This window comes from Tamandua tetradactyla, chromosome 1 (genome assembly GCF_023851605.1).
Source record: "Tamandua tetradactyla isolate mTamTet1 chromosome 1, mTamTet1.pri, whole genome shotgun sequence".
NCBI lineage: Eukaryota > Metazoa > Chordata > Mammalia > Pilosa > Myrmecophagidae > Tamandua > Tamandua tetradactyla.
Genome location: NC_135327.1, coordinates 188,317,519 through 188,344,420, shown reverse-complemented (window position 1 = coordinate 188,344,420; position 26,902 = coordinate 188,317,519). Strand labels below are relative to the sequence as shown.

At 35.7% G+C, this 26,902-nt stretch overlaps 1 protein-coding gene across 3 annotated transcripts in view; it reads left to right on the top strand.

Moving 5' to 3' along the window:
- TPK1 (thiamin pyrophosphokinase 1) overlaps window positions 1-25,483 on the top strand; it is a 323,853-nt gene extending 298,370 nt beyond the window's left edge. For 2 of the 3 annotated variants that reach the window (XM_077148604.1, XM_077148613.1), the window contains exon 10: window positions 24,006-24,083. Coding sequence is in view for 1 of the 3 variants with exons in the window: in XM_077148616.1 (XP_077004731.1) it covers window positions 24,006-24,145 (140 nt within the window). In the remaining 2 variants the exon portion in view is untranslated. Of the gene's footprint in view, window positions 1-24,005 lie in introns of all 3 variants that reach the window. The other variant, XM_077148616.1, reaches the window with a different exon arrangement.
- The last annotated feature ends 1,419 nt before the right edge of the window (window positions 25,484-26,902 follow it).

The window sequence follows — 26,902 nt, the reverse complement described above, 5'->3', positions numbered from 1 at the left end:
AAGGGCTAGAATAACCATTACAATAGTAAGTACAAACAAGGGTGAAGCTATGCTAGGAATGATTATTACCATAGTAACTATAAATCAGTGTCAGACTAGTTAAGTTTCAGTAATTTCAGGTATTAATTTTTGGTTATTCTCTAATATAGAAAGAAAAGACATCTATACAATGATTCAGTAATCATATTCATTTGTTAACTCTTAATTCCTCAGTTCAAACTGATAGTTGTTTTAATTAGTTCAATTTTAGTAAAAACTGTTTTTACCAAATGATTAGACATGTATATTTGTCTACATCATGCTAAATAAATATAACTTCTTAACCTACTGCTTTGGTATAAAATAACCTTAGCTTGTACAAAATGTGTAACTCAATGTCTGAAGAATGATTATTTTCAATATTAAAAAAAATTGCTACTTTGTCCCTCCTCCCAAATACTTCAAAGGTAAATATTTTCTAAATAAAAATTTTGTAATCATCTTGGTTTTGGTGTAATTGATGTCAGATATTTTGAAAATTTTAACTTTAATTCTGATGATTGCAAATGTCATTCAGAATTAATGAATTTTTTTCTCTAACAATATAGATATATTCCCCGATCATTACAAATAAAGGTTCTGTAGTTAAGTCTTTCTTCTATACCATGAAATTATTTTCCCATATTAAAAGTGAGAGTGTATTGCAGAATGTTCACCACTAATTTTTACTAATGTTTTCTATACATGTGCCAACATGTTCTTACTAAAAGCCAAGTATTAAACCATGTTCTGGCAGCTAAGTCTATTTGATCATTTTCTCTTTCCTCTTCTGAACTGTTAACACTAGCTAATTAAACAACAGTGACGTAATGAGAGCAAACACTCCTACAATATTTTGCAAATGAATCTGGCGCTTTTCATAGATAAGACAATGCAGTACAAAGGGCTTCAGTTAAGTACCTTAATCATAGGCTCTGTAGCTTATTCAAAACACAAAGCGGTAAAACCTCCGATTTCAGTTTTGCTCCTAGCCTGAAGTCTAAATCACCTTGGACAATCTACAGGAATCACCTTTTCTTACTAAGCTTTAGAAAACTTTAAGTAACAACCACATTTTCAAACAATTTAAACATTGTGGCATGCACCTTAAATCATTTAACTTTGATCAGTTTTGGAATGGGAAATTTTGTGCTTTATATGGATTACTGTCATTAAATTAAAGAAGAAAAAAATAGCTTTGGAGAGCTTAATGTGTTAGGTCTTGTAGTTTGGTTGTATGGCGTAAAATGTATACTGGGCTAGAAGTCAGGAGCCTTCGATTCTGGTGTTCTGCATCCATAGGTCAATAAGGTATTATTGAATTGATTTCCCAGTTTTGAAATATCTTGAAATAAAGGCTTAGATGTTAGACCATTTGCTCCTGAGCTATATTCTCAGACATCCTAAGTTCCTAAGGCCTCCCTGGTTTGGAAATGGGACAGACTGGCTAAATTAGGAGCAGCTTCACTTAACTGTGTTAAACCACTGCCCTAGAAAATAGGTAAGGTCCCTTCAAATCTAGAAATGCTATGATAAAAGAAGTTAGGCCAATATTCCTGCCTACAAGAAGTTTATCATCTGACTGAGAGAAAAAGATATTTGAATAATCAATGTACATGATAACATTATATTTCCCACTATTCCTCAGTGACATAGTAAAATGCTGAATAGAAATTTATAAATTTGAGTTCAGAATGATACAGCATGCAATTGTGCGTGCTATCGGTTAATGCAAAGAAAGAGCATCAAGAAAAGAAAAATGCAGGCTGCCATCAGGAAAGGGTCCAAGATGTGAACACTGAAAAATGGAATATTATCATTGGAGGGGGAGGGAAAATAGATCAATCTTGAAATAGCTTATTTTAAGGATGGCTAATATTTTCAAGCTCATTAGAATATTCATAGAGTAAGAAGCCAGCTAATCTTAATATGAAATATTATCATTGTATATCAATAAGAGGAATTAAAATGAAAACAGGTCATGATGAAATATATTAGGAACTAACCACATATATTTATAGGTTTATGGACAACATCTAGATCACTTTTATTTCCTTGAATATAACAAATTATATCCGTTAATATTAATACATTAATACTGATGTAATATATGTGTATTAATATATAAAGCAGTTTATGACAAAGGTCAGACTTTCACTAAATTTTTTTTTTAAAGAGCCTATTGATTTAATGAACTCTGTTTGATGGTAAACATTCACCTACCATTTCTATTTTGTAAGTAGAAAATAGTCAAGACAGTAAGAAGCCACAGTGACCACTGGAATTTTATTTTCTAGAATCTTTCAGAATATCTAATTTTTAGATAATATATTAGAGACTATTAAAAGATAATTAGTAAAACAATTAATATTAGAGGAATTGAAGTCAAATTACGTTGATATACCTAGTAGGGTCATTTAATCAAATCTTATACAATCAAATGACTAATGCTCTTCGAGCAGGTTTTTGGAGTGCTTCCAACTTCTTCTATCCCTACTCATTTCATTCTTCTGGTCTCTTCCTCTTTTCCAATGTCAAAGGAAGAGTTACAGCTTTTCCTATTATTTGTAAGCTTCTTATAATAATCTTTCATCAGTCCTTATTATTCATCCTGTTTTGTTTTGCTAAGTGCTTCCAGAATGCAATATAGCAGAAACGGAATGGCTTTTAAAAAAGGGAATTTATTAAGTTGCAAGTTTACAGTCTAAGGACATAAAAATGCCCAAATTAAGACATCAGATAAAGATAACTTGACTCGAGAAAGGCTGACGTCTGTCACGTGGGAAGGCATGTGGATAGCATCTGCTGGTCCTTGTTCCTGGTTCCATTACTTCTGGCTTCTGATGCCCGCACTTTCCTCTTTGTGGGTCTTCACCTAGCTCCTCCAGGACACAACTCTGCGTTCTTGCTTACTTAGCATCTCATGAGAAAGCACATGACAATGTCCACTGGACTCTGCATCTCCAAATGTCCTTGTCTAAATGCACTCAAAGCATTTTCAAATGTCTGCTTCTCTGTTGGCTCTGAGCTTTCTCCTAAATGTTTTTTTCTTTTAAAGGACTCAGTAAACTAATGAAGAGCTGCCTGGAATGAGTGGAGTCACATCTCTATCTAAATCAAAAGGTCTCACCCACAATTGCATGTGTCACACCTCCATAGAAACAATCCATCCCACAATATTGAATCAGGATTAAAAGAAACTGGCTACAGCATACTTTGTATAGATGTCATCTTAGGGCTTGCAGTTGTCATTAGGTAATTATACTGTGCTACCTGACATATTCTTTTCTGTGCCATTTCCATTTGTATAATGTACTTAAAATCTTTTGATATTTGAAGGATGGAAATCAAATGATACTTTATAGTTTCCTCATTGATGATGACATGATAATACAACAAATTTTAAGTACTTTTTTGGAGAAATTCTTCACAGACACTAACTCATCTTAGAGATAACTGAGGACAGATTTTATTGGAAGTTTTGCAAATTGATCCTGAAGTCATCTGAGGAACATATAGCAAAAGGCATAGAATATTGGAGCAGTAAGTTCAACTCTCTCATTCCAAGAATGGCACTGAAATAGAAGTGAAATCATACTAGTTTGTTTCTTATTTTGATTGGAGAAAAATTAAATTGCTGCATTTCGCAGTGCCCCATTTACATGGCATTCTGTTTAGACTGCACAGGAAAAAATACATGTGGTGAAATATTGGGGGAAAAATAAGAATGGCACTGAGGCACAACTGTATAAAATGACTTGTCCAGTGTTTTACAGCTGTTCAGCAACAGATTGGGATGAGAGTCTAGAGCTGGGACTCAGTCATTTATGCCATATTTGGCTATAATTCTCATAGCCTCTTATGGTTTAGGCAGACCAATGAAGGCAGCAGGGCAGAGTAAATGGGCTCACAGCAGCCCCTGGGCAGTCTTATTAACATTCCTCTCATTGTACACATATAAATCTCACTTTTCATCCTGAATGTCTTGGGGCAGTTCTACATGGCTCTCTCATTTTACCAATTAATTTTAAGGTAAACAGGTCACATTTTGTGGATATAGATTATCCTTTTTATTTCCTAAATCTAGTAAGTTTTTTCCTTTTTTTTTTTAGAGGAGTTGTAATTGGCTCTTTAAGTGCAACAAGGGGCCTGCAAATACAGCCTATTATTAATATAATGCATTAGGGAAATCTTTTAAACACATACACAAAAATATAGCATTTTTTGTCTCTTTTAGAAAGGCTGGAACATTTAAAAGTACTAATCTTGGGAGTCATTTTCTAACTGGCATAATTAGCTTTGATTTCTCCAAGTGGCAGCATTTTCCTGGTCTAATTGGTTTTTTCGAAAGCAGGCTGGGTTGTAACATAAAAAGTAGAGAAGGAAGTATAATTGAACATCAGAAGTGTTCTAATGACTTCCAACCCTAATCCAAGGGCGAGGGAAATATGTGATTTCTGAGTCTGAGAAGGATGAAGATAAATGCAACCACTTTTCAAACAGAATTATAATAGCCCTTCCTTAGACACTTGAGTTCAAAAAAGGATTATTTATGAGGATATTGAGGTAATGAGTGTTCACCTTGTGAAAAATCTCCAGCAGATTCAAGTTTTGTTGAGATAAGGTCCTAAAAGAAAGCACAGCTGATGGCTTGTTTATCAGAGGCATGCATAATAATGAATAAGTTTGTTCTTATCATTTTCACAGGCACTTAAAAGTTCTAGTGTGGATTAATTTTCAGGTCTTCCTGAATGTATGAGAATAGCATTGTTCTTGGTGAATTTATGTAAATTGACAAAGCAAGGGGTCCTATTCATCCCACATACCAGGCGGTGTACTCAGAATCTATGTAAGCTCTCCCAAGGAACTGTAATGCAGATTTCACAGACTAGATGTGAAATAACACCCATTTTCTTTAATTCCCATTTAATTTAATGCACTTCAGCTTTTGGGAAAACAAAAATGAACAAGAAGAAAGTGCTCCCCTTCATAAGTTCTCAGCCTTTTTATCACAACTATTTCCCCTAAATTTTAATACTGAATAATTTCAAACTGACAAAAAATTTAAATGGCACAGCATAATTATACTTCTCACCCACATTTTCCTTTTTTCTTTACTTGCATTTCTTTCCTTATGTGTGTGTGCATGTGTGTTTATTTTGTCTTCTGAACCATTTGAAAATAAAGTTGAAGATGATACTTAACTCTTGAAGTTCTTCAGCCTGTATCTCCTTATACCAACTACATTCTACATAAGCACAATGTCATCTCACTCCAAGAAATATAACAGGGCAGACTAGTACCATACATTCCATTTAAACTTCCATAATTGTCCTAATAATGCTCCCGAAGGAAGAGAGACATATAAAAAAATGTTATAGGAATGAGAAGGTTCTATTCAGGGAATAATGAGTAGTGTTACTTAACTAGTAAGGAGGTGCTATATGGGAGGAAGTAGCAGAGGTAGGGCCGTATCTGCCATGCCATGATGATTTTCTCACCCCCCCCACCCCCTCCATGGGTTGGGAGTATGAAGTAGAGGATGGATGAGGGGGAATATTATGCTTCGTTTTGAATGTCTCCCTATTAGCAATTAGAATCTACCACTTATTCTTTCATATGGAATTTAGAGGAGTTGGATGGGGAAATAATGATTTGGAGTAAGGAGCCCAACTAGAAGATTATCTGCTGTATGTCCAGGCAAGAATTTATTATATTTCTTCTGGAATATAGTCTCTTGATAATTTTAAGTTAGGTTTGTTTAGATTTTGTATTTGCAGCTATCTTTTCTACAGTTTTCTGCTAGATACTTCTCGGCCGTCAACTTGAAGAAAGTAGCTTGTTTAAGAAATGGTTTAATGTGGTCACTTTGAGGGTTTTTGTTTTTTTGGCTTTTAAAAGGGGGAATTTAATAAGTTCCTAGTTTACACTTCTGAGGCCAAGAAAGTGTTCCAATTAAAACAAGTCTATAAGAATGTCCAATCTAAGGCATCCAGGGAAAGATACTTTGGTTCAAGAAGGCCAATGAAGTTCAGGGTTTCTCTCTCAAGTGAGAAAGCACATGGTGAACACAATCAGGGTTTCTCTCTCATCTGGAAAGGCATGTGGCGAACACGGCTTTTCTGCTAGCTTCCTTTCCAGTTCCCAGGAGGCATTTCCTTCTTCATCTCCAAAAGTCTCTGACTAGTGGACTCGCTGCTTCGTGGTTCTGTCGCATTCTCTGTTGTGACTTTCTCGTGTCTCTGTTATTCTTCTCTGCTCCCTCCGAATTTCATGGCTTTCTTTCTTGGCATTCTCCAGTCACTTTGAGTTTAACGTGCCCTCTGTAACTTGACACTTTCATGACTACATATCTGCACAGAAATATATAATGAAAGTAAGTATCTGTATAATCAAACTACAAAATAATTTTGCTCTGAAAAACAGGTCATTGAATCCAAAGACCGAATGGTCCCAGATCTGCATTGGCCAATCAGTATGGCAGCCACAAACAACATGTAACTACTTTTTAAAATGTGACCCAAATTGAGATATGCTATAAATGTAAGATGACAGATTTTCAAGACTTAGTATGAAAAAGGAATGTGAAATATTTTATTCACTTTTGTCTATTGATTATCTTAAAAATGAGTATTTTGGATATACTGGGTTAAATAAATATACATTTTTTAAATGGCTACTAGAAATTTAAAGTTACATATGTGATTCACATTATTTCTATTGAACACTGCTGATCTAGATAATTGCCTTTATTTTTTACTTTGATAAGGCCTCAAACTTGTATTTTTCCTTAAGATTCTAATAAATATAAAAACATAAAAGACAGGTACTTTACACCTCTAACATAGGACCACCTTCAAGAAAATGAAAAAGTAATCTATTGATTTAATTTTTGAAAAATGTTAAGAGCAACTATAAGTACTATTATATAGGAAACAATTCTAATAATTTATTTTTCTTTCTAGACTTTGTATTTTTTTTTTATTCACGGAAAAAAAAAGAAATTAACACAATATTTAGAAATCATACCATTCTACATATGCAATCAGTAATTCTTAACATCATCACATAGATGCATGATCATCGTGTCTTAGTACATTTGCATCGGTTTAGAAGAACTAGCAACACACCAGAAAAACATATAGAATGTTAATGTAGAGAAAAGAAATAAAAGTAATAATAATAGTAAAAAAAACAAACAAACAAGCAAAAAAAAAAAAAGAAAAAAAAAACCTATAGCTCAGATGCAGCTTCATTCAGTGTTTTAACATGATTACTTTACAATTAGGTATTATTGTGCTGTCCATTTTTGAGTTTTTGTATCTAGTCCTGTTGCACAGTCTGTATCCCTTCAGCTCCAATTACCCATTATCTTACCCTGTTTCTAACTCCTGCTGGACTCTATTACCAATGACATATTCCAAGTTTATTCTCGAATGTCGGTTCACATCAGTGGGACCATACAGTATTTGTCCTTTAGTTTTTGGCTAGACTCACTTAGCATAATGTTCTCTAGGTCCATCCATGTTATTACATGCTTCATAAGTTTATCCTGTCTTAAAGCTGCATAATATTCCATTGTATGTATATACCACAGTTTGTTTAGCCATTCTTCTGTTGATGGACATTTTGGCTGTTTCCATCTCTTTGCAATTGTAAATAACGCTGCTGTAAACATTGGTGTGCAAATGTCCGTTTTTGTCTTTGCCCTTAAGTCCTTTGAGTAGATACCCAGCAATGGTATTGCTGGGTCATATGGCAATTCTATATTCAGCTTTTTGAGGAACCACCAAACTGCCTTCCACAGTGGTTGCACCATTTGACATTCCCACCAACAGTGGATAAGTGTGCCTCTTTCTTGGCATCCTCTCCAGCACTTGTCATTTTCTGTTTGTGAATGGCCATTCTGGTGGGTGTGAGATGATATCTCATTGTGGTTTTGATTTGCATTTCTCTAATGGCCAGGGACATTGAGCATCTCTTCATGTGCCTTTTGGCCATTTGTATTTCCTCTTCTGGTAGGTGTCTGTTCAAGTCTTTTTCCCATTTTGTAATTGGGTTGGCTGTCTTTTTGTTGTTGAGTTGAACAATCTCTTTATAGATTCTGGATACTAGACCTTTATCTGATATGTCATTTCCAAATATTGTCCAATATTGTCCAAATATTGTCCAAATATTTGGACAATATTCCAAATATTGTCTCTCCTTGTGTAGGCTGTCTTTCTACTTTCTTGATGGAGTTCTTTGATGCACAAAAGTGTTTAATTTTGAGGAGCTCCCATTTATTTCTTTCCTTCTTCAGTGCTCTTGCTTTAGGTTTAAGGTCCATAAAACCGCCTCCAATTGTAAGTTTCATAACATATCTCCCTAGATTTTCCTTTAACTGTTTTATGGTCTTAGACCTAATGTTTAGATCTTTGATCCATTTTGAGTTAACTTTTGTATAGGGTGTGAGATACGGGTCTTCTTTCATTCTTTTGCATATGGATATCCAGTTCTCTAGTCACCATTTATTGAAGAGACTGTTCTGTCCCAGGTGAGTTGGCTTGACTGCCTTATCAAAGATCAAATGTCCATAGATGAGAGGGTCTATATCTGAGCACTCTATTCGATTCCATTGGTCGATATATCTATCTTTATACCAATACCATGCTGTTTTGACCACTGTGGCTTCATAACATGCCTTAAAGTCCAGCAGCGTGAGACCTCCAGCTTCGTTTTTTTTCCTCAAGATGTTTTTAGCAATTTGGGACACCCTGCCCTTCCAGATAAATTTGCTTATTGGTTTTTCTATTTCTGAAAAATAAGTTGTTGGGATTTTGATTGGTATTGCATTGAATCTGTAAATCAATTTAGGTAGGATTGACATCTTAACTATATTTAGTCTTCCAATCCATGAACACGGTATTCCCTTCCATCTATTTAGGTCTTCTGTGATTTCTTTTAGCAGTTTTTTGTAGTTTTCTTTATATAGGTTTTTTGTCTCTTTAGTTAAATTTATTCCTAGGTATTTTATTCTTTTAGTTGCAATTGTAAATGGGATTTGTTTCTTGATTTCCCCCTCAACTTGTTCATTACTAGTGTATAGAAATGCTACAGATTTTTGAATGTTGATCTTGTAACCTGCTACTTTACTGTACTCATTTATGAGCTCTAGTACTTTTGTTGTGGATTTTTCCGGGTTTTCAACGTATAGTATCATATCGTCTGCAAACAGTGATAGTTTTACTTCTTCCTTTCCAATTTTGATGCCTTGTATTTCTTTTTCTTGTCTAATTGCTCTGGCTAGAACCTTCAACAAGTGTTGAATAATAGTGGTGATAGTGGACATCCTTGTCTTGTTCCTGATATTAGGTAGTTTTCCCTCCACTTCAATTTTTTTGAAGAGTTTGAGGAGAGTTGGTACTAATTCTTTCTGGAAAGTTTGATAGAATTCACATGTGAAGCTGTCTGGTCCTGGATTTTTCTTTTTAGGAAGCTTTTGAATGACTAATTCAATTTCTTTACTTGTGATTGGTTTGTTGAGGTCATCTATTTCTTCTTGAGTCAAAGTTGGTTGTTCATGTCTTTTCAGGAACCCGTCCATTTCATCTAAATTGTTGTATTTATTAGCGTAAAGTTGTTCATAGTATCCTGTTATTACCTCCTTTATTTCTGTGAGGTCAGTAGTTATGTCTCCTCTTCCATTTCTGATCTTATTTATTTGCATCCTCTCTCTTCTTCTTTTTATCAGTCTTGATAAGAGCCCATCAATCTTATTGATTTTCTCATAGAACCAACTTCTGGCCTTATTGATTTTCTCTATTGTTTTCATGTTTTGAATTTCATTTATTTCTGCTATAGTCTTTGTTATTTCTTTCCTTTTGCTTGCTTTGGGATTAGTTTGCTGTTCTTTCTCCAGTTCTTCCAAATGGATAGTTAATTCCTGAATTTTTGCCTTTTCTTCTTTTCTGATATAGGCATTTAGGGCAATAAATTTCCCTCTTAGCACTGCCTTTGCTGCGTCCCATAAGTTTTGATATGTTGTGTTTTCATTTTCATTCGCCTCGAGGTATTTACTAATTTCTCCTTTGACCCACTTGTTGTTTAAGAGTGTTGTTGAGCCTCAATGTATTTGTGAATTTTCTGGCACTCCGCCTATTATTGATTTCCAACTTCATTCCTTTATGATCCGAGAAAGTGTTGTGTATGATTTCAATTTTTTAAATTTGTTAAGACTTGCTTTGTGACCCAGCATATGGTCTATCTTTGAGAATGATCCATGAGCACTTGACACTTGAGAAAAAGTTGTATCCTGCTGTTGTGGGATGTAATGTCCTATAAATATCTGTTAAGTCTAGCTCATTTATAGTAATATTCAGATTCTCTATTTCTTTATTGATCCTCTGTCTAGATGTTCTGTCCATTGATGAGAGTGGTGAATTGAAGTCTCCAACTATTATTGTATATGTGTCTGTTTCCCTTTTCAGTGTTTGCAGTGTATTCCTCACGTATTTTGGGGCATTCTGGTTCGGTGCATAAATATTTATGATTGTTATGTCTTCTTGTTTAATTGTTCCTTTTATTAGTAGATAGTGTCCTTCTTTGTCTCTTTTAACTGTTTTACATTTGAAGTCTAATTTGTTGGATATTAGTATAGCCACTCCTGCTCTTTTCTGGTTGTTATTTGCATGAAATATCTTTTCCCAACCTTTCACTTTCAACCTATGTTTATCTTTGGGTCTAAGATGTGTTTCCTGTAGACAGCATATAGATAGATCCTGTTTTTTAATCCATTCTGCCAGTCTATGTCTTTTGATTGGGGAATTCCGTCCATTAACATTTAGTGTTATTAGTGTTTGGAAAATATTTTCCTCTACCATTTTGCCTTTTGTATTATATATATCATATCTGACTTTCCTTCTTTCTACACTCTTCTCCATATCTCTCTCTTCTGTCTTTTCGCATCTGACTCTAGTGCTCCCTTTAGTATTTCTTGCAGAGCTGGTCTCTTGGTCACAAATTCTCTCAGTGATTTTTTGTCTGAAAATGTTTCAATTTCTCCCTCATTTTTGAAGGACAATTTTGCTGGATATAGGAGTCTTGGTTGGCAGTTTTTCTCTTTTAGTAATTTAAATATATCATCCCACTGTCTTCTAGCTTCCATGGTTTCTGCTGAGAAATCTACACATAGTCTTATTGGGTTTCCCTTGTATGTGATGGATTGTTTTTCTCTTGCTGCTTTCAAGATCCTCTCTTTCTCTTTGACCTCTGACATTCTAACTAGTAAGTGTCTTGGAGAACACCTATTTGGGTCTAATCTCTTTGGGGTGCGCTGCACTTCTTGGATCTGTAATTTTAGGTCTTTCATAAGAGTTGGGAAATTTTCAGGGATAATTTCTTCCATTAGTTTTTCTCCTCCTTTTCCCTTCTCTTCTCCTTCTGGGACACCCACAACACGTATATTTGTGCGGTTCATATTGTCCTTGAGTTCCCTGATACCCTGTTCAAATTTTTCCATTCTTTTCCGGATAGTTTCTGTTTCTTTTTGGAATTCAGATGTTCCATCCTCCAAATCACTAATTCTATCTTCTGTCTCTTTAAATCTATCATTGTAGGTATCCATTGTTTTTCCATCTTTTCTACTTTATCCTTCACCTCCATAAGCTCTGTGATTTGTTTTTTCAGTTTTCTATTTCTTCTTTTTGTTCAACCCATGTCTTCTTCATGTCCTCCCTCAATTTATCCATTTCGTTTTTGAAGAGGTTTTCCATTTCTGTTCGTATATTCAGCATTAGTTGTTTCAGCTCCTGTATCTCATTTGAACTATTGGTTTGTTCCTTTGACTGGGCCATATTTTCAGTTTCTGAGCTTGATCCGTTATCTTCTGCTGGCGTCTGGGCATTTAGTCAGATTTCCCTGGGTGTTGGACCCAACAGGTTGAAAGATTTTTCTGTGAAATCTCTGGGTTCTGTTTTTCTTATCCTGCCCAGTAGGTGATGCTCATGGCACATGTTTGTCTGTGGGTTCCACCAGTAAAAGGTGCTGTGGGTCCTTTAACTTTCGAAAACTCTCGCCGTGGGGGAGGTTCGCCAGCCGAAGCGGCTTGGAATAGTGCCAGCCGGCCCAGGGGTCCGAACGCTGGGAGGGTCGCCTGCTGCCGCAACCCGGGAGAGCGCCCGACCGAATTTCCTAGCCGACCCGGGGTGCCAAGCGTGGCAGGAGGGCGCCAGCCGCCGCAGCCCGGGAGAGTGCACCGTTCCCAGCCAGACCGGGGAGTCACGTGTTTGGAAGGGACCCCCCCGGTCACCGTTCTCCACGGTCTGGGGATTTCCGACCCAACTCTCTCAGTTGGTCCGGGGGTCTCGCGTGGTGGGGGCGCCAGCTGCCGCGGCCCGATGGGACCGCCTGCCCAATTCTGCCAGCTTGCCTGGGAAGGAGGAAGGGAGGTACTCCAGCCGCTTGCTGTCCCGCCCGGGAAAGCCCGCGCCCCTCGGCGTTCTCACCAGAGCTGGTTCTCCCAGACAGTCATCCATTCCAGGATGGGGTACGCCATCCCTTTGATCTCCGTCGTGGCTCCGGGAGCTGCTCTGTATCGTCTCCACTCCCCCAGTAGCTGTTCTGGAGGAGGAAAGGTGAGGGTGGCAAGGCTGTCGAGGCCAGTGGCGGAGGAGCCGTTGAAGGCGGAAGAGGGCACGGTGGTGGTTGGAGAGCTGCCAGAGCAGGAGGAGAAAGGGAAGGATAAGATGGCGGATGGAGTGCCACCGGAGCAGAAGGGGAAAGAGGAGGGCAAGATGGCGGTGGGAGCGCCGCCGGCAGAAAAGGGGGAAGAGGAGGGCTGGCTGGCTGGCGGCGGGAGCGCCGCCGGCGGAGAAAGAGCACTAGACTTTGTATTTTAATTGCAAATGAGCAAAAAATAGGATCTTTTACCTCATATATACATACCTTTTTTAAATCTATAGATTAAAAAATTGTAAAGATAAGGAATTGTGAACTGATTTTAGTATAGTTTGTTTTTTCTGCAAATGGAATGTGAGTCATATTTTCTCAATATGTAGTAGCTGTTTCTCCATTTAGGCTACAAATTTGCAGAGAACAAATGGTGGATATGGAGCATACAGCTATTCCATTATGGTGTGAAAGCGTTAATGATGTCCAGATTGCCTGACTTAGCTCCCGGAACTTGAACTGATGTTCCAGGATCATTTTAAGTTTATTAAATGTCTTTATGAAATGTAAGTATTCATTTACATCTTAAAGTGGTTTCTGAGCTCTCACTGAGTAATCCATTTAGACTACTCCATCTGGCTTCTAACAGTTCTACACTTTAGGGTAAAGAGGAGAAACAGTACTCTTTTTAGAACTCTACAAAGAATTTCCTTAACCTTCCTCAGTAGCATTAGTGTTTAACAACTACTATTATTGTCACAGTGCATGGATTTAACCTCTCTGGATTTCATTTTCTTCATTTGTGAATTGCAGAGAAAATTCCACTATACTTTGAGTACCTCCCACACTGTAAGCGTGAATGAGAATTAGGCCTGACTCAAACATCACCTCTTTTGAATAGCATCTCCCAGGTAAAGCTAGTTCACTCCCACTCTTTTGCTCCCTCAATTTTAAAATTATATAATTTTATTTCCTTATAAATTGGGGAGAAAAGTGGAAATATTAAACTTCCCTATTTGGAGAATTTGTGATATTCTCCATAAACAGTGGAGACAACCAAATCAATAGGCTGAGTCCTCGATCTTGGGGTTTGCCCCTATGAAACTTATTCCTCCAAAAGATAGGCCAAGTGTACATACAATTTTGCCTAAGAATCAGCACCAGAGAACCTCTTTTGTTGCTCAGATGTGGCCTCTCTCCCTAAGCAAACTCAGCAGGTGAACACACTGCTCTCCGTCCTATCTTGGACATGACTCCCAGGGGTGTAAATTTTCCTGGCACAGTGAGACAGAACTCCTGGGATAAGCCAAGATCCAACATCAAGTGATTGAAAAAGCCTTCTTAACCAAAAGGGAGAAGAGAGAAATGAGACAAAGTGTCAGTGACTGAGAGATTTCAAGCAGAGTTGAGAAGTTATCCTGGAAATTATTCTAATGCATTATATAGATATCCCTTTTTAGTTTATGGTTTATTGGAGTGGTTGGAGGGAAGTACATGAAACTGTTGAGTTGTGTTCCAGTAGCCTTGATTCTTGAAGATGTTAGTATACATATATAACTTTTATAATGTGACTGTGTGATTGTGAAAATCTTGTGTCTCATTCTCCTTTTATCCAGGGTATAGTCAGATGAGTAAAAAATTATGAATTTATAGATAGATAAATTAATTAATGAATTAAAAGGGGGACAGGGTAAAATAAATTGGGTAGATGGAAATACTAGTGGTCAATGAGAGGGAGGGGTAAGGTGGATGGGATGTATGAGTTTTTTCTTTCTCCTTTTTATTTCTTTTTCTGGAGTGATACAAATGTTCTAAAAAATTATCATAGTGATGAATACCCAACTGTTTGATGACATTGTGAGCCACCGATTGTATACCATGTATGGAATGTATGTGTGTGAAGATTTCTCAATAATATATATAGTTTTTGAATTTTAATAAATTTAGGCCTATTTAAATGACCAAAAAAAAAAACCAAGTTCATGCAGCTAGTAAATGGTAAAGCCAGGATTTGAACTGAGGTCTGAGTCCTGAGTTCAAATGTATTAACTATAACTTTTGGGGTTATTTTATTAATAGTATTTAACAGAGAGCACCTAAGTAGATAAATCATACAGGGGCAGAGAGAATGAAACCCACTTTTTCTTTTAATACGTAGAACATAAATACTCCATTTATGTCACCCAGCTCAAAAGAGCTACAGCCCACTAAATTAACTTAAAGGAGTAAGGTGAGAAGGTAACTGAGTGTAAATATCACCCCTTACCCCTCACCACAAAGACAGTTGAATAATTGAATTCTGCAAATTTGTCAGCTTCTGATTTCTAGTCCTCCAACGTACAAGACAGCTCAAAATAATTGAGACAATGTTAAGCAAACAAACTTTTATGCTGAAGTAGAGCAAGCAATTTCATGATATATTCATCACACATCTTATGGTTGTTCAAAACTTTACACATATTTATAACTTTTATTCTCATCATTTCTTAAAAAGGACTTAAATAACTCCTTGTAGTAGTATAACTGGTTAGTTGTACTCCATTCTATGCAAAACAAAGAGTGAGAAAATGTTGAGTCTCAGTTCTTTATTGGTCAACTAGTCAAAGTTTTGGACAACTCTTCTGGGGTAAAAATGAAATATTTATCTTTCTCCTATCTATGAGAAGCTGTCCATATATCAATCTCATGTATTGTATTTCAATGATTGACATTCAAATATTTTAGTGGTGGAGTTTCAACACTAACTCCTGAATGAAAATTTTGCATCTTCTCATGCCCTAATAAACCATCTGTTTTTTCTTCCCCCATTTGTGGAGTAATTATAATGCAACAGGATCTTAGAAAAGCCAGTGTGTATAATATAGGTGTCTCTTTGTATCTCTCACTGATAATCTAAAGTCTGCTTTCACAAAATCAGAAAAGTATTTATATGCAACTTCAAACTACAGGAACAATTTTGTGTTCTTATCCTTTCAGCCCAGGTTTAAAAAAAAAAAAAAAACTAGGGTTTTATTTGAAGTCTTGAGAATCTTAAAATGTATTACTAAGGAGTTTGCAGTTTAAAGCTGCCTGTTGAAGCATTCTAACTGAACTGGAATTGCCTACACAATGAGATAGTGAAAATTTCAATTTGTTCTCCAACTCTTTTCCCATTGACCATAATGGGAAAGAACTTGAACCCCTAGGCTAAGCCTGGGTAGGACCTCAATAAACCATCTATTCTGTACCCTGATTCCTGGCAAGACCACCCTTTAGGAAAGCCAAGGCTTCTTTCCCAGACACAGATTCTAAGTTGGCATTGCTGTGAATTTCTCCGTGACCACCCTACATTTCATAGTGCCTCAATTTGTTCATTTAATTCACTGCATATTACTATTTTTTTAGAAACCTCATTGCACAAAAGAGCCCAGGTTACCATAGTATATCTGATATATCAGAATATAAGAGGCTAGAGTTTCTCATACTGAATTACATGTTTCAAAAATATTCATATTCCTATATAATTTTACTTTTATCTATTTGCATTATTAAACGCATTGGACTAGTATGAAAATAAATACCTTGAGCTTTCGTAAATAATGTAAACTGGTAATACAGAGTATATACGTTATCCTATAATACCATTTCTGAATTTTTTAATTGCCTTTTCAAGATTTCCTCAGAATAACAGGCTCCCTTTAGTGGGAAATGAAGATTTTAATCCAATTAATTCATCAAAGCTGTGTAACTCCCCATAGTTTGATTATGCAAAAATGAAAAGGAGTCTCTAATAGCTTTAACAATTTGGGCTCCACAACACTGTTAATTTTGTCTTTGAAGTTCAGCAAAGAAAATAATATTATCAAGGAATGTTTATAGGACAGTCACAAATCCTGTGGATGAAGTAAAACTAAGAAATGAGGTTACCAATCTGTGCCTAGAAATTAACTCCAGCCAACTTGTTAGAATATATAAATATATATTTATATATTGGCATATAAATGTTTCTCAATATATTTTTATTTTTTATTTATATGTATATATATATTTATAAATAAAAAATAAAAATACTTTCATATATATATATATATATATATATATTCATTCTTTTTTAGGGGTTTCCCTGGTAGTAAAGTTTAATAGTTCATATTTTTTGCCCCATTCCTCAAGAAACTTTGCCTTTGCTTTTTGATTATCTGCTTAATATATTCTGGGATATAGCCAGGCATTACATTAAGCTACACAGGATTAAAGGCCCTCATTTTATTCTGGGCTTCCTGTGTTTCAGTTGTTTAAATATCTAGACAGGTTGAGTTAGATTATGTGCTATAGAAAATTTAGGTTCTGGACAAAATAAACCTTTCTTCCTTTGGTCTCAAATAGTAAGTTCTAAAATAGAGACAATATATTCCTTACCTCTGTGTTCTGAATTGCCTTAATCCTAACCTGACCGCTTTCATTCATATCTCTGATTACCAGGTTACACATATATATAAAATAGCATCTAAAAATCCAGAAATAATAATTACCACTCCAGACAAAATGTGACTGCCACAAGAGCTTACAATCTAGGTCCCTATTTTCTTATAAGCAATTTCTAAAGGAGACCGTACAATAATTACTCTTTTGTTTCTGGCTTATTTTGCCTCACCAAATTCCCACAGCCTCATTCACAATGTTGTATGCCTCATAACTTTGTTCCTCTATGTAGCATCAGATATGTATACACCATCATCACCACTGTACTTCTCATTCAGTGCATCCTTCAGCCACCTGCATTCATTAGGCATCATGTATAATATCCAAAGTCCACAGTCCATCAACACTCTCAATTTTAGATCATTTATTTGTTCCCAAGCTAAAGATAACCAATAAACACACCTTCACCAAATAAGAAATCTAAATATCCCCTTAACTCTTGTCACTCTCATTATTTATCCCTGGTGCTGCTGTGGTACTACTGCTGTTTTCCTATCCCATAGCATGCAATAGCAGTTTTACCTCTATACCCTGAACTTAAATACTCTTTGTACAAGAAACATACTTTTGAAGTAGTTCATGCAAGAACTTATTTATATTTGTAGTGTTAATCACTGGGACCCATAGTTTATACAACTCCTTCTGATCATGTTTATCTTTAATATAGTACTATTATAGACCCACTAGAGAACCACCTTCACTTCTGTCTATTCCCTTACATTTGAGTTCAACTTCATTAGCTAACTATTCACCGATCTCTAGCTTCCATGTATCTCTAAATCCCCTATATTCTGTACTATAAGCCTCTGATTTTACCTTTAATGTGGTCATAAAAGTGGAGTCAGACAGTATCTATCCTTCTGTGTCTGGCTTATTTCACTCAGCATTATGTCCTCAAGATGTCCACATCTTGTCATGTGCTTCAGGATGACATTTTGGCTTACTGCTGCATAATATCCCATCATATGTATACACCACATTTTATTAATCCACTCATCTATTGATGGGCACTTGGATTGTTTCCATCTTTTGGCAATTGCGAATAATGCTCTTATGAACATCAGTGTGCAAATGTCTGTGTCATTGCTTTCAGCTTTTCTGGGTATATACTGCATTGTGCTATTGCCAGGACATAGGCAACGCAGTATTTAGTTTCCTAAGGAACTACCAAACTATCTTCCATAGTGACCGTACGATTATACATTTCCACCAACAGTGGATAAGTATCCCAATTTCTCCACATCTTCTCCAACAATTTTTAGTTTCCTGTTTGTTTAATAGCAGCCATTCTTATAGGTGAGAGGTGGTATCTCATTGTAGTCTTGATCTGCATTTCCCTTATAGCTAATGAAAATGAGCATCTCTTCATGTGCTTTTGAGCCATCTGTATTTGTTCTTTAGAAAAATGCCTATTCATATGTTTAGGCCATCTTATAATTGGGTTATTTGTTCTTTGTTGTTGAGCTGTATGATTTCTTTATGTATCCAGGATATCAAGCCTTTGTCTGATGTGTTACTTCCAGATATTTTCTCCCATTGAGTTTGTTCCCTCTTCACCTTTTTTGAAAAAATCTTTTGAGGTGCAAAACCATTTGATTTTAAGGAGTTCCTATTTATCTATTTTTTCTTTCATTGCTTGTGCTTCGGGTATAAAGCTTAAAAAGCTACCTCCTATTAGTAGGTCCTGAAGATGTTTCCCTACATTTTCTTCTAGAAGCTTTATGGTACTAGTTCTTATATTTAGGTGTTTGATCCACTTTGAATGAATTTTTGTATAGGGTGTAGGGTAAGGATCCTCTTTCATTCTTTTGGTTATTGCTACTGAGTTCTTCCATGCCCATTTATAGAAAAGACTATTTGGTCCCAGTTCAGTGGATTTGGAGCCTTTGTCGAAGATAAGTTGACCATAGATTTGGTGGTCTGTTTTTGCACTCTCTATTCAATTCCATTGATCAGTATGTCTATCTTTGTGCCAGTACCATGCTGTTTTGACCACTATGGCTTTAAATAAGTTTTAAAATTGGGGAATATTAATCCTCTCACTTCATTCTTCTTTTTTAGGATGCTTTTAGCTATTCAGTGTCTCTTTCCCTTCCAGATGATTTTGGTAACTAGCTTTTCCAAATCTTCAAAGTAGGTTTTTTGGAATTTTGATTGGTACTGCACTGACTCTGTAGATCAATTTGGGTAGAAATGACAGCATAACTATATTTAACCTACCTAACCATGAGCAGAGAATGCCTTTCTACCTATTTAGATCTTTGATTTCTTTTAACAGTGTTATGTAGTTTTCTGTGTACAAGTCTTTTACATCCCTAGTTAAGTTCATTCCTAGGTACTTGATTCTTTTAGTTGCTCTTTTGAATGGAACTTTTTCCTTAACTGATTCCTCAGTTAGGTATTCTTGTGTATAGAAATATTACTGATTTTTGCATATTAATTTTATATCCCGCCATCTTGCTGAATTTGTTTATTAGCTCAAGTAACTTTGTTGTACATTCCTCAGGATTTTCCAAGTATAGTATCATGTCATCTGCAAATAATGAAAGTTTTATTTCTTCCTTTCCAATTTGGCTGCCTTATATTTCTTTTTCCTGCCTGACTGCTCTAGCTAGAACTTCTAGTACAATGTTGAATAATAGTGGTGACAGAGGGCATGCTTGTCTCATTCTCAATCTTAGGCAGAAAGCTTTCACTCTCTCTCTATTGAGTACAGTGTTAGCTATGGATTTTTTTATATATGCCCTTTATTATTTTCGGCATATATAAAGCAAATATATAAGCAAAGTTTGCATATATATAAGCAAAGTTACCTTTGCTTCCTATCTCTTGAGGTGTTTTTATCAGAAAAGGATGTTGAATTTTGTCAAATGCTTTTTCAGCATCAATCAAGATGATCATATGATTTTTCCCCTTCAATTTGTGAATGTGCTGAACTACATCAGTTGATTTTCTTGTGTTAAACCATCCTTGCATTCCTGGTATAAACCCTGCTTTGTCATGGTTTATAATTATTTTAATGTGTTGCTGGATTCGATTTGCTAGTATTTTGTTGAGAATTTTATCATCTGTGTTCATTAGGGAGACTGGCCTGTGATTTTCCTTTCTTGTAGCATCTTTACCCAGTTTGTGTATTAAAGTGATGTTAGCTTCATAAAATGAGTTAGGTAGAGATTTAGTATTGAGAATGACATATATTTCAAAATGCTAAATAACCAATGACCAGTTTCAGATTGTATTTACTCAAAAAACTGTATGCAGATTGTTGTACAGAGCATACAATTGTTTACATCTTGGAAAAAATAGAATACAGGAAATTAGCAGTGAGTATTTCAAACTACTGTTCACTGGAGAGGAGAAATCCAGCATGTATTTTCAGAATCTCAGAATCCCACTCAAGAAAGAGATCAGGATTTCCTTTGAAGATTCTCTTTGAATCTGAGCCTCTTACTTTCTTCCTATTCTGCCCACATAGAAAGGAGGGAAGAAGGGGATGAAAAGGGAGGAAAGTGGGGGAAAGGCAGGCATCAAGGGGTCCACAGATATTTTATAAACCTACAAATAAGATGTGTAAATATTTTTGTACAATTCAAGAAATAGTTCATACACATTGTGACCAGACACACATTTCAAAATATGTGTTGTGTGTGATCTGTGTCACTCTGAAAGGAGTTGAGTTTAAATAAATTTGGAGAACCAAATTAAATATTTAACTTGGGGCTTACTGTCATGAATAGGCATATTGAATCTCAAAAAAAAAAAAAAGATATGATATCCAGGGACTAGAATTGCAAGTGTTGGTAGGGGTTTGTGGAAGAATTATTGGAAAGATTAATTGGGACAAAAATAGTAAATAGCTTTGTTCACAATAATTAGGAGTTTGGACAATGGAGAGCTATGATAAAAACAACTTTATAAATAAATATTTACTTTTTTTCTCAGCACTTACCACCTGATAATATAGTATCTGTTTGTTGTCTGTCTATCCCCAGTAAAATGTAAGCTCCATGAAGAAAGGAACCCTGTCTCTTATATTCATGGTATTTTCCTAGAAGAGTAAACAAGCACTTATTGAGAATCTCGATATGCTAGGCAATGTGCTCAGTATTTATATTGGCTTATTCAGTATTCATGACAACCCCATGCAGAGTTACTGCTATTTTCCCCAATTTAGAAACGGGAAATCAAGGATTTAAAACAATGGCTGAAACTCTGTTGGTACAACCTATGAAATTTCTTTGTCTTGAACCCTTATAAGCCATCCTTAGGCACTCCCAGCCTTTTGCAGGGTGCTGACTTCCGTTTCTCGACTAGCCATCATCAGGGAGAATCCTTTGCTATTCATAAGTCCTAATTAAAATTCATGTTTAACTCCAAAAAAAAAAAAACCAAAGGATGACTGATCATAGTGATGGTAGCAGTGTGATATCCTTTGCTTTCCTCTCTCAATAAGCCCTATAACAGTGCCCCTTTACAGTCCACCCTCACATGATATAAGATCTAAGTAACCTAGTATTGCCTGCTAAGCAAAAGCAGCTTCAAAAACAAATCCCCGAGGTCCCTCAGCTCTGAGTGTGAAGTGACCACTATTTCCCTGGGTAAAATGACCTGATTCAGCAAGAGTAATGAGTAGAGGGACACACTATACTGTACCCTGGTATCATCTGAAAGCTCTTTAATCTCAGATTAGTACGGCCTCTGTCATGGTTTCTTAGGACTGCAATAACAAAGTGCCACAAACTAGATGGTTTAAATTAACATAAAATTATCTCACAGTTCTGTAGGCTAGAGGTCAAAATGAGGTTGGCAGAGGTTTTGCTCCCTCAGAAACATGTAGAGGGGAGAATCTTTCCTCGCCTCTTCTAGCTTCTGTTTGCCAGCTGTCCTTGGCATTCCTCGGGTTACAGAAACATCACTCCAATCAATGCCTTTGTTTCACATGACCTTCCCTGCATGTCTGCATCTCTTCTCTTTTTATAAGGGCACAAGTCATTGGATTAAGAGCCCACCCTATTCCAGCAGGAATTCAACTTAATTACTCTTCAAAGAGATAGAGTAAGGTCAAATAAGATCAGCGCTTCCATTCTGAGTAAATGGAGTTAGGGCTTCAACATATCTTGGGGGACACAATTCAGTCCATTACAGCCTCATTCTGCCATGCCTATTTTATTCTGAATGTCTGTGTGATTATTTTGAAATAAAAAATTATGCTAAGTGAAATAACCCAGACAAAAGCACAAAAATTGTATGACTCCACTTAGAAATATCTAGAATAAGCAAATTCATAAACAAAAAGTGGATTAGAGGTTACCAGGGGTTGGGGGAGGGGAGATGGGGAGTTATTTTTTGAGTGCAAACTTTCTGTGGTGAAAAGTTTTGGTAATTGATGGTGTTGATGGTAGCACAATATTATAAATGTAATAAATGCAACTGAATTGTATACTTAAATGGTTAAAATGGCAAATTTGATGTTATGTATATGTTACCACATTAAAAAATTATAAAGCAAAATAAAATAACATTGTTTAACAGTGTCCTAGTGTGATAACATGTAAATGAATCTGGAAAATAATACTTTGATAAAAATAAAACTCCTTCATTAATAAACCAGCCAAAGTACAATGATGATAATTATAAGGATGGATCTTTACTGAGAGCTCACCATTTGCCAAATTGCCTTTTAAGCCTTTTTCAAACATCTCTTTGTATTTTTTACAACTTTTCTACCTTTAGAAATAAAAACCCATGCTTACAGGTATTGCGTTTGGACTTGCCCAAAGGTATTTCTAGCTCCAGTTACTACAGTCTAAGCTACCTCATTACATTTTGTTTGATTGTTTAGCATTTGATTAACCAAGAATTTCCCTGATGACCTTTTCTTCAGCCACAGGACTGTGAATGAGATTATGTGTGAACAGAGCAAGGCTCGGTAAAATATTTATTAAAAATGAATTTTTAAGAGGAGTTTTACTTATTTGGTTAAATAGATCCCTGAATTGAAGTTAGTTTCTGATGCTGTCATATGAGACAATGGAGTTTGCTTGCTTGTTTGTTTTTGGGAAGTGCATAGGCCAAGAATCGAACCTAGGTCTCTGGCATGGCGGCGAGAATTCTGCACTGAACTACCCTTGCACCCCCTAAGACAGTGGAGTTAAATTTAAAACAGGGCATATCTTTTGCATATTTCTTCACGTATCATGAGACACATCTAACCAAAACATTCTAAAGATATTTCCCATTTTTATGACTTTCTTTCCCTAACTCAAATGAACACATAACAGTTATGTAACCATCATCTCAAAATTGTGGCAGCTTAAAGCTCACAATTAGAGGAGACATTGCTTTCTACTCTTCTAGAAATAAATTTCTGATTTGAAGACTAGGACTATTTCAAATAATTATATCATTCTAAGGCAGAACCAAATTTTATCTAATTAACCTACTATGCCCCATTTAATTATCAAGATACGGTTTAATTTTATTGGATAGGCCCTGGGGATCCATAGTCTACTCTAAAGGACCTTATGCTGGTGAAGTTTAGACAAAAAAGAGAAGAAATGATCAATCATAAGGCTTTCGTGCAGTACATATAGGTAAATTTGAAGAGCATTCCAGGCATTAGCCAGCCCAAAGCTTTTAAGGAGAGAAAAACACCTAAGCTGAATCTTCACTGTGGGAGACATGGAGAAAGAGTGGTTATGACAAGGTATAGAGACTTTCAGTTTAAAACCCCACATCATATATATTTTACCTTTTCCACATTTTATCTACCAAAGCTTGTGCTTCCCTTTTTTTTTTTTTTAAACTGTTAACAGAGTCATTCTACACTAGAAAAAGGTAGGCTTTCACTAATCAATTTTTTTCCTCTTTTTTTCTTACAGCAAATCATGTGCTTGGTTTTGGAATACTAGTCAGTACCTCTAATACCTACGATGGATCTGGGGTAGTGACTGTGGAAACTGATGAGCCGCTTCTCTGGACCATGGCCATCAAAGAACAACCTATCAACCGGCATCCATAGGTGTGCCTCTACCTTACCTCATCACCAATTTATTGCTCAATAAGAACAGTTAATCTGGATTTACTGGAATCTATACTTCCCCAGGAAGCCACTAGTTCAGATAATCCAGGCAACATTATGAATGACAGATCTGAATTTTATAGTAAGAAGCAAAATCATTATTTGTTAGGAAAGAAAATAAGCTCTATTGTGTAAACTAGTGTGAATCATTCTATTGTAAAATTCAGTACTGATTATTCTTTGTGTTATTAATCATTCCTTTTATCTAGAAAATTGTTTTTACTTTTGAAGCTGATAAAACTCCTTGGAGTCTTGTACATCACTAGCTCCTGCTATCTGTCTTTTGATGCTTTTAACAACAAGGATTACGTCTGAATGTCTTTTAATATTATATTACTCTATACAATTTATACTACTTACTGGGAAAAAATTCCAAATGGGGGTATTAAAACTATATTATTTCACTCTGGCCTATTACTGAATCTAGTATTATCTTTTAAAACATAAGTCAAGTCATTGACCTCCAGATTTTGAGAACAAATAATTATGTAAGTTACAGTGAAGAGAGAAATGGCATGAAAGATAAATAATTCTTGAAGCCCATCCTACGAATATAACTCCTAAACTCACTTTCTGAAGTAAATGCCCTTAACTTTAGTGGAATGACAGATCAAAATTGTCTGCATAGACTGAAAAAGTTGTGCATTAAAGTTGTGCATGTGAAGAAACTTAAGTATAAAAATTCATCTTTTCTGTCACCTCAGACTGAAAAAAATTCTGGTTCATGGATCACAATTTTATGCAAATACCAGAAAATAGTTTGACAGTCTATGGGGATAAACAAACATTGTGTAATAAAGAACCTAGTGCTGAGAGCCTAAGGTTCCGTCACATACTCAAATTGTAAATTCTGGCACTTTGCAGTTGTAAGGCAGATAATGCACATGGTTACTGACACAGCCAGGTTAAAACAACCTGGTCCCTTGAATATATTCAGATTTCTTTTATAATGGATCCTCTTCATTATGTATATTTACTAAACCAAATGTTGCCGTACAAATAATGATATGTAAACATGAACCTGCCCAACATGTTTTATGTACACATAATCCCTATGTTGCTTAAAGGAAAGGGACCAGCAGCTGTTTTCTTCTTGGTGCTAACAACTTTGATTATGAAAGGACAGTGTGAGGCTTAGTTTGTAAATAGAAAAATGAAAAAGGAATCAGTGAAACTAACATGCAATTCTAAGCAATCACTCATTAGAAGAAAATTATTGTATGAAAATACATTTCATACAATGATTGAAATCTGGATGTTAAATAAAAAATATTTATCATGTGCAAGTCTGTGATCAGTTTTTAAGAAAATGTTTTCTTTACTGCATTCCACTATGAACAACCTCAGTTATTGTTTCTGTATAGAAAAAGGTTCGTCCAAAGGATGATTAATATTTGCAGTACTTCACATCTGAATTTGACAAGCAATCTAGTACTATTAATACTTTCTCTAATCTCTTTTCATGAAAATTACTCTCATGTTTTATGGAAATCACATTGCTGGTTATTTACACTTAATCTCTCTAAATTTCAGTTATTCATATACAAAATAGGGATTATTATGGAACACCAGTTTGTTTACCTTGTAGGATTTAGAAAAGTAGGAAAGGAAAATTATGCATTCTAGGATGTTTCTACACTGGCAAAAAAAAAAAAAAAAAAAAAAAACAGAAGTTGAGAGAGAAACGCTCCTCTAGTAGGGAAAGTGAAGAAAACTGGTAGAGGAAGAATCCTTGGGAGGTAAGAAAAGATGGGATTACAGCACAGGTGAGAGCGTCAGAACATAAGTTCAATGTTGTAGTGGAACATAGACTTCTAGATTCTTCTACGTTCTTCCCAATACAAATGCAGAGCCCAGAGCTTCTACACATACTGTCCATCTTCCCATTTTCCACAGAAACAATCATGAGGAAGGCAGGAGAAAAGGTCAGTTAAGCACTGGCACCTTTATTGATTTAACTTCATTTTACTTATCAATCATTATTTTTCTTTGATGAGCTCCAGCCTGAGCCTAAGAATCCATCTCAAATACTTCTCAAGGAAGCCATTATAAATTCTCCATTGACTTGGCATTGCTGGAGGTCCAGAGGTAATGTGTAATTGTAACACTGTACACAAAAACAGATACAGTTACAATCCAGGAAAGAGAAGGCAGCATCACTCTTCTTCAAAGTAATGGATAAACAGAACCAGTACTTCATCCCTGTATTTGTATTTCTACCACTGAAAGCAAGACCTTTGTATACAGCAAAATAAAAAGGAAAACTAATGCCATCCTTACAAGTGACTGGAAAAATATAAATAGGGCCCTGAGGTCACCTGTAATTGAGAAATAAAAAATTTTTCATAATAAACCCATAGTCCCTGAGAAGAAATATGTATTCTGAGTTTTTCCAAAGTTTAAAAAGTATATTTAACTAATAGTTAAAAGTAATTGATAAAAGAAGGGGAAGGTAACAAATTGTTCTAGTTTGCTAGCTGCCGGAATGCAACACACCAGAGATGAATCAGCTTTTAATAAAAGGGGATTTATTTTTGTTAGTTCTTCAGAGGAAAGGCAGCTAACTTTCAACTGAGTTTCTTTCTTACATGAGAAGGCACAGGATGGTCTCTGCTGGCCTTCTCTCTAGGCCTCTGGGTTCCAACAACTTTCCCCAGGGTGATTTCTTTCTACATCTCTAAAGGCCTGGACTGAGCT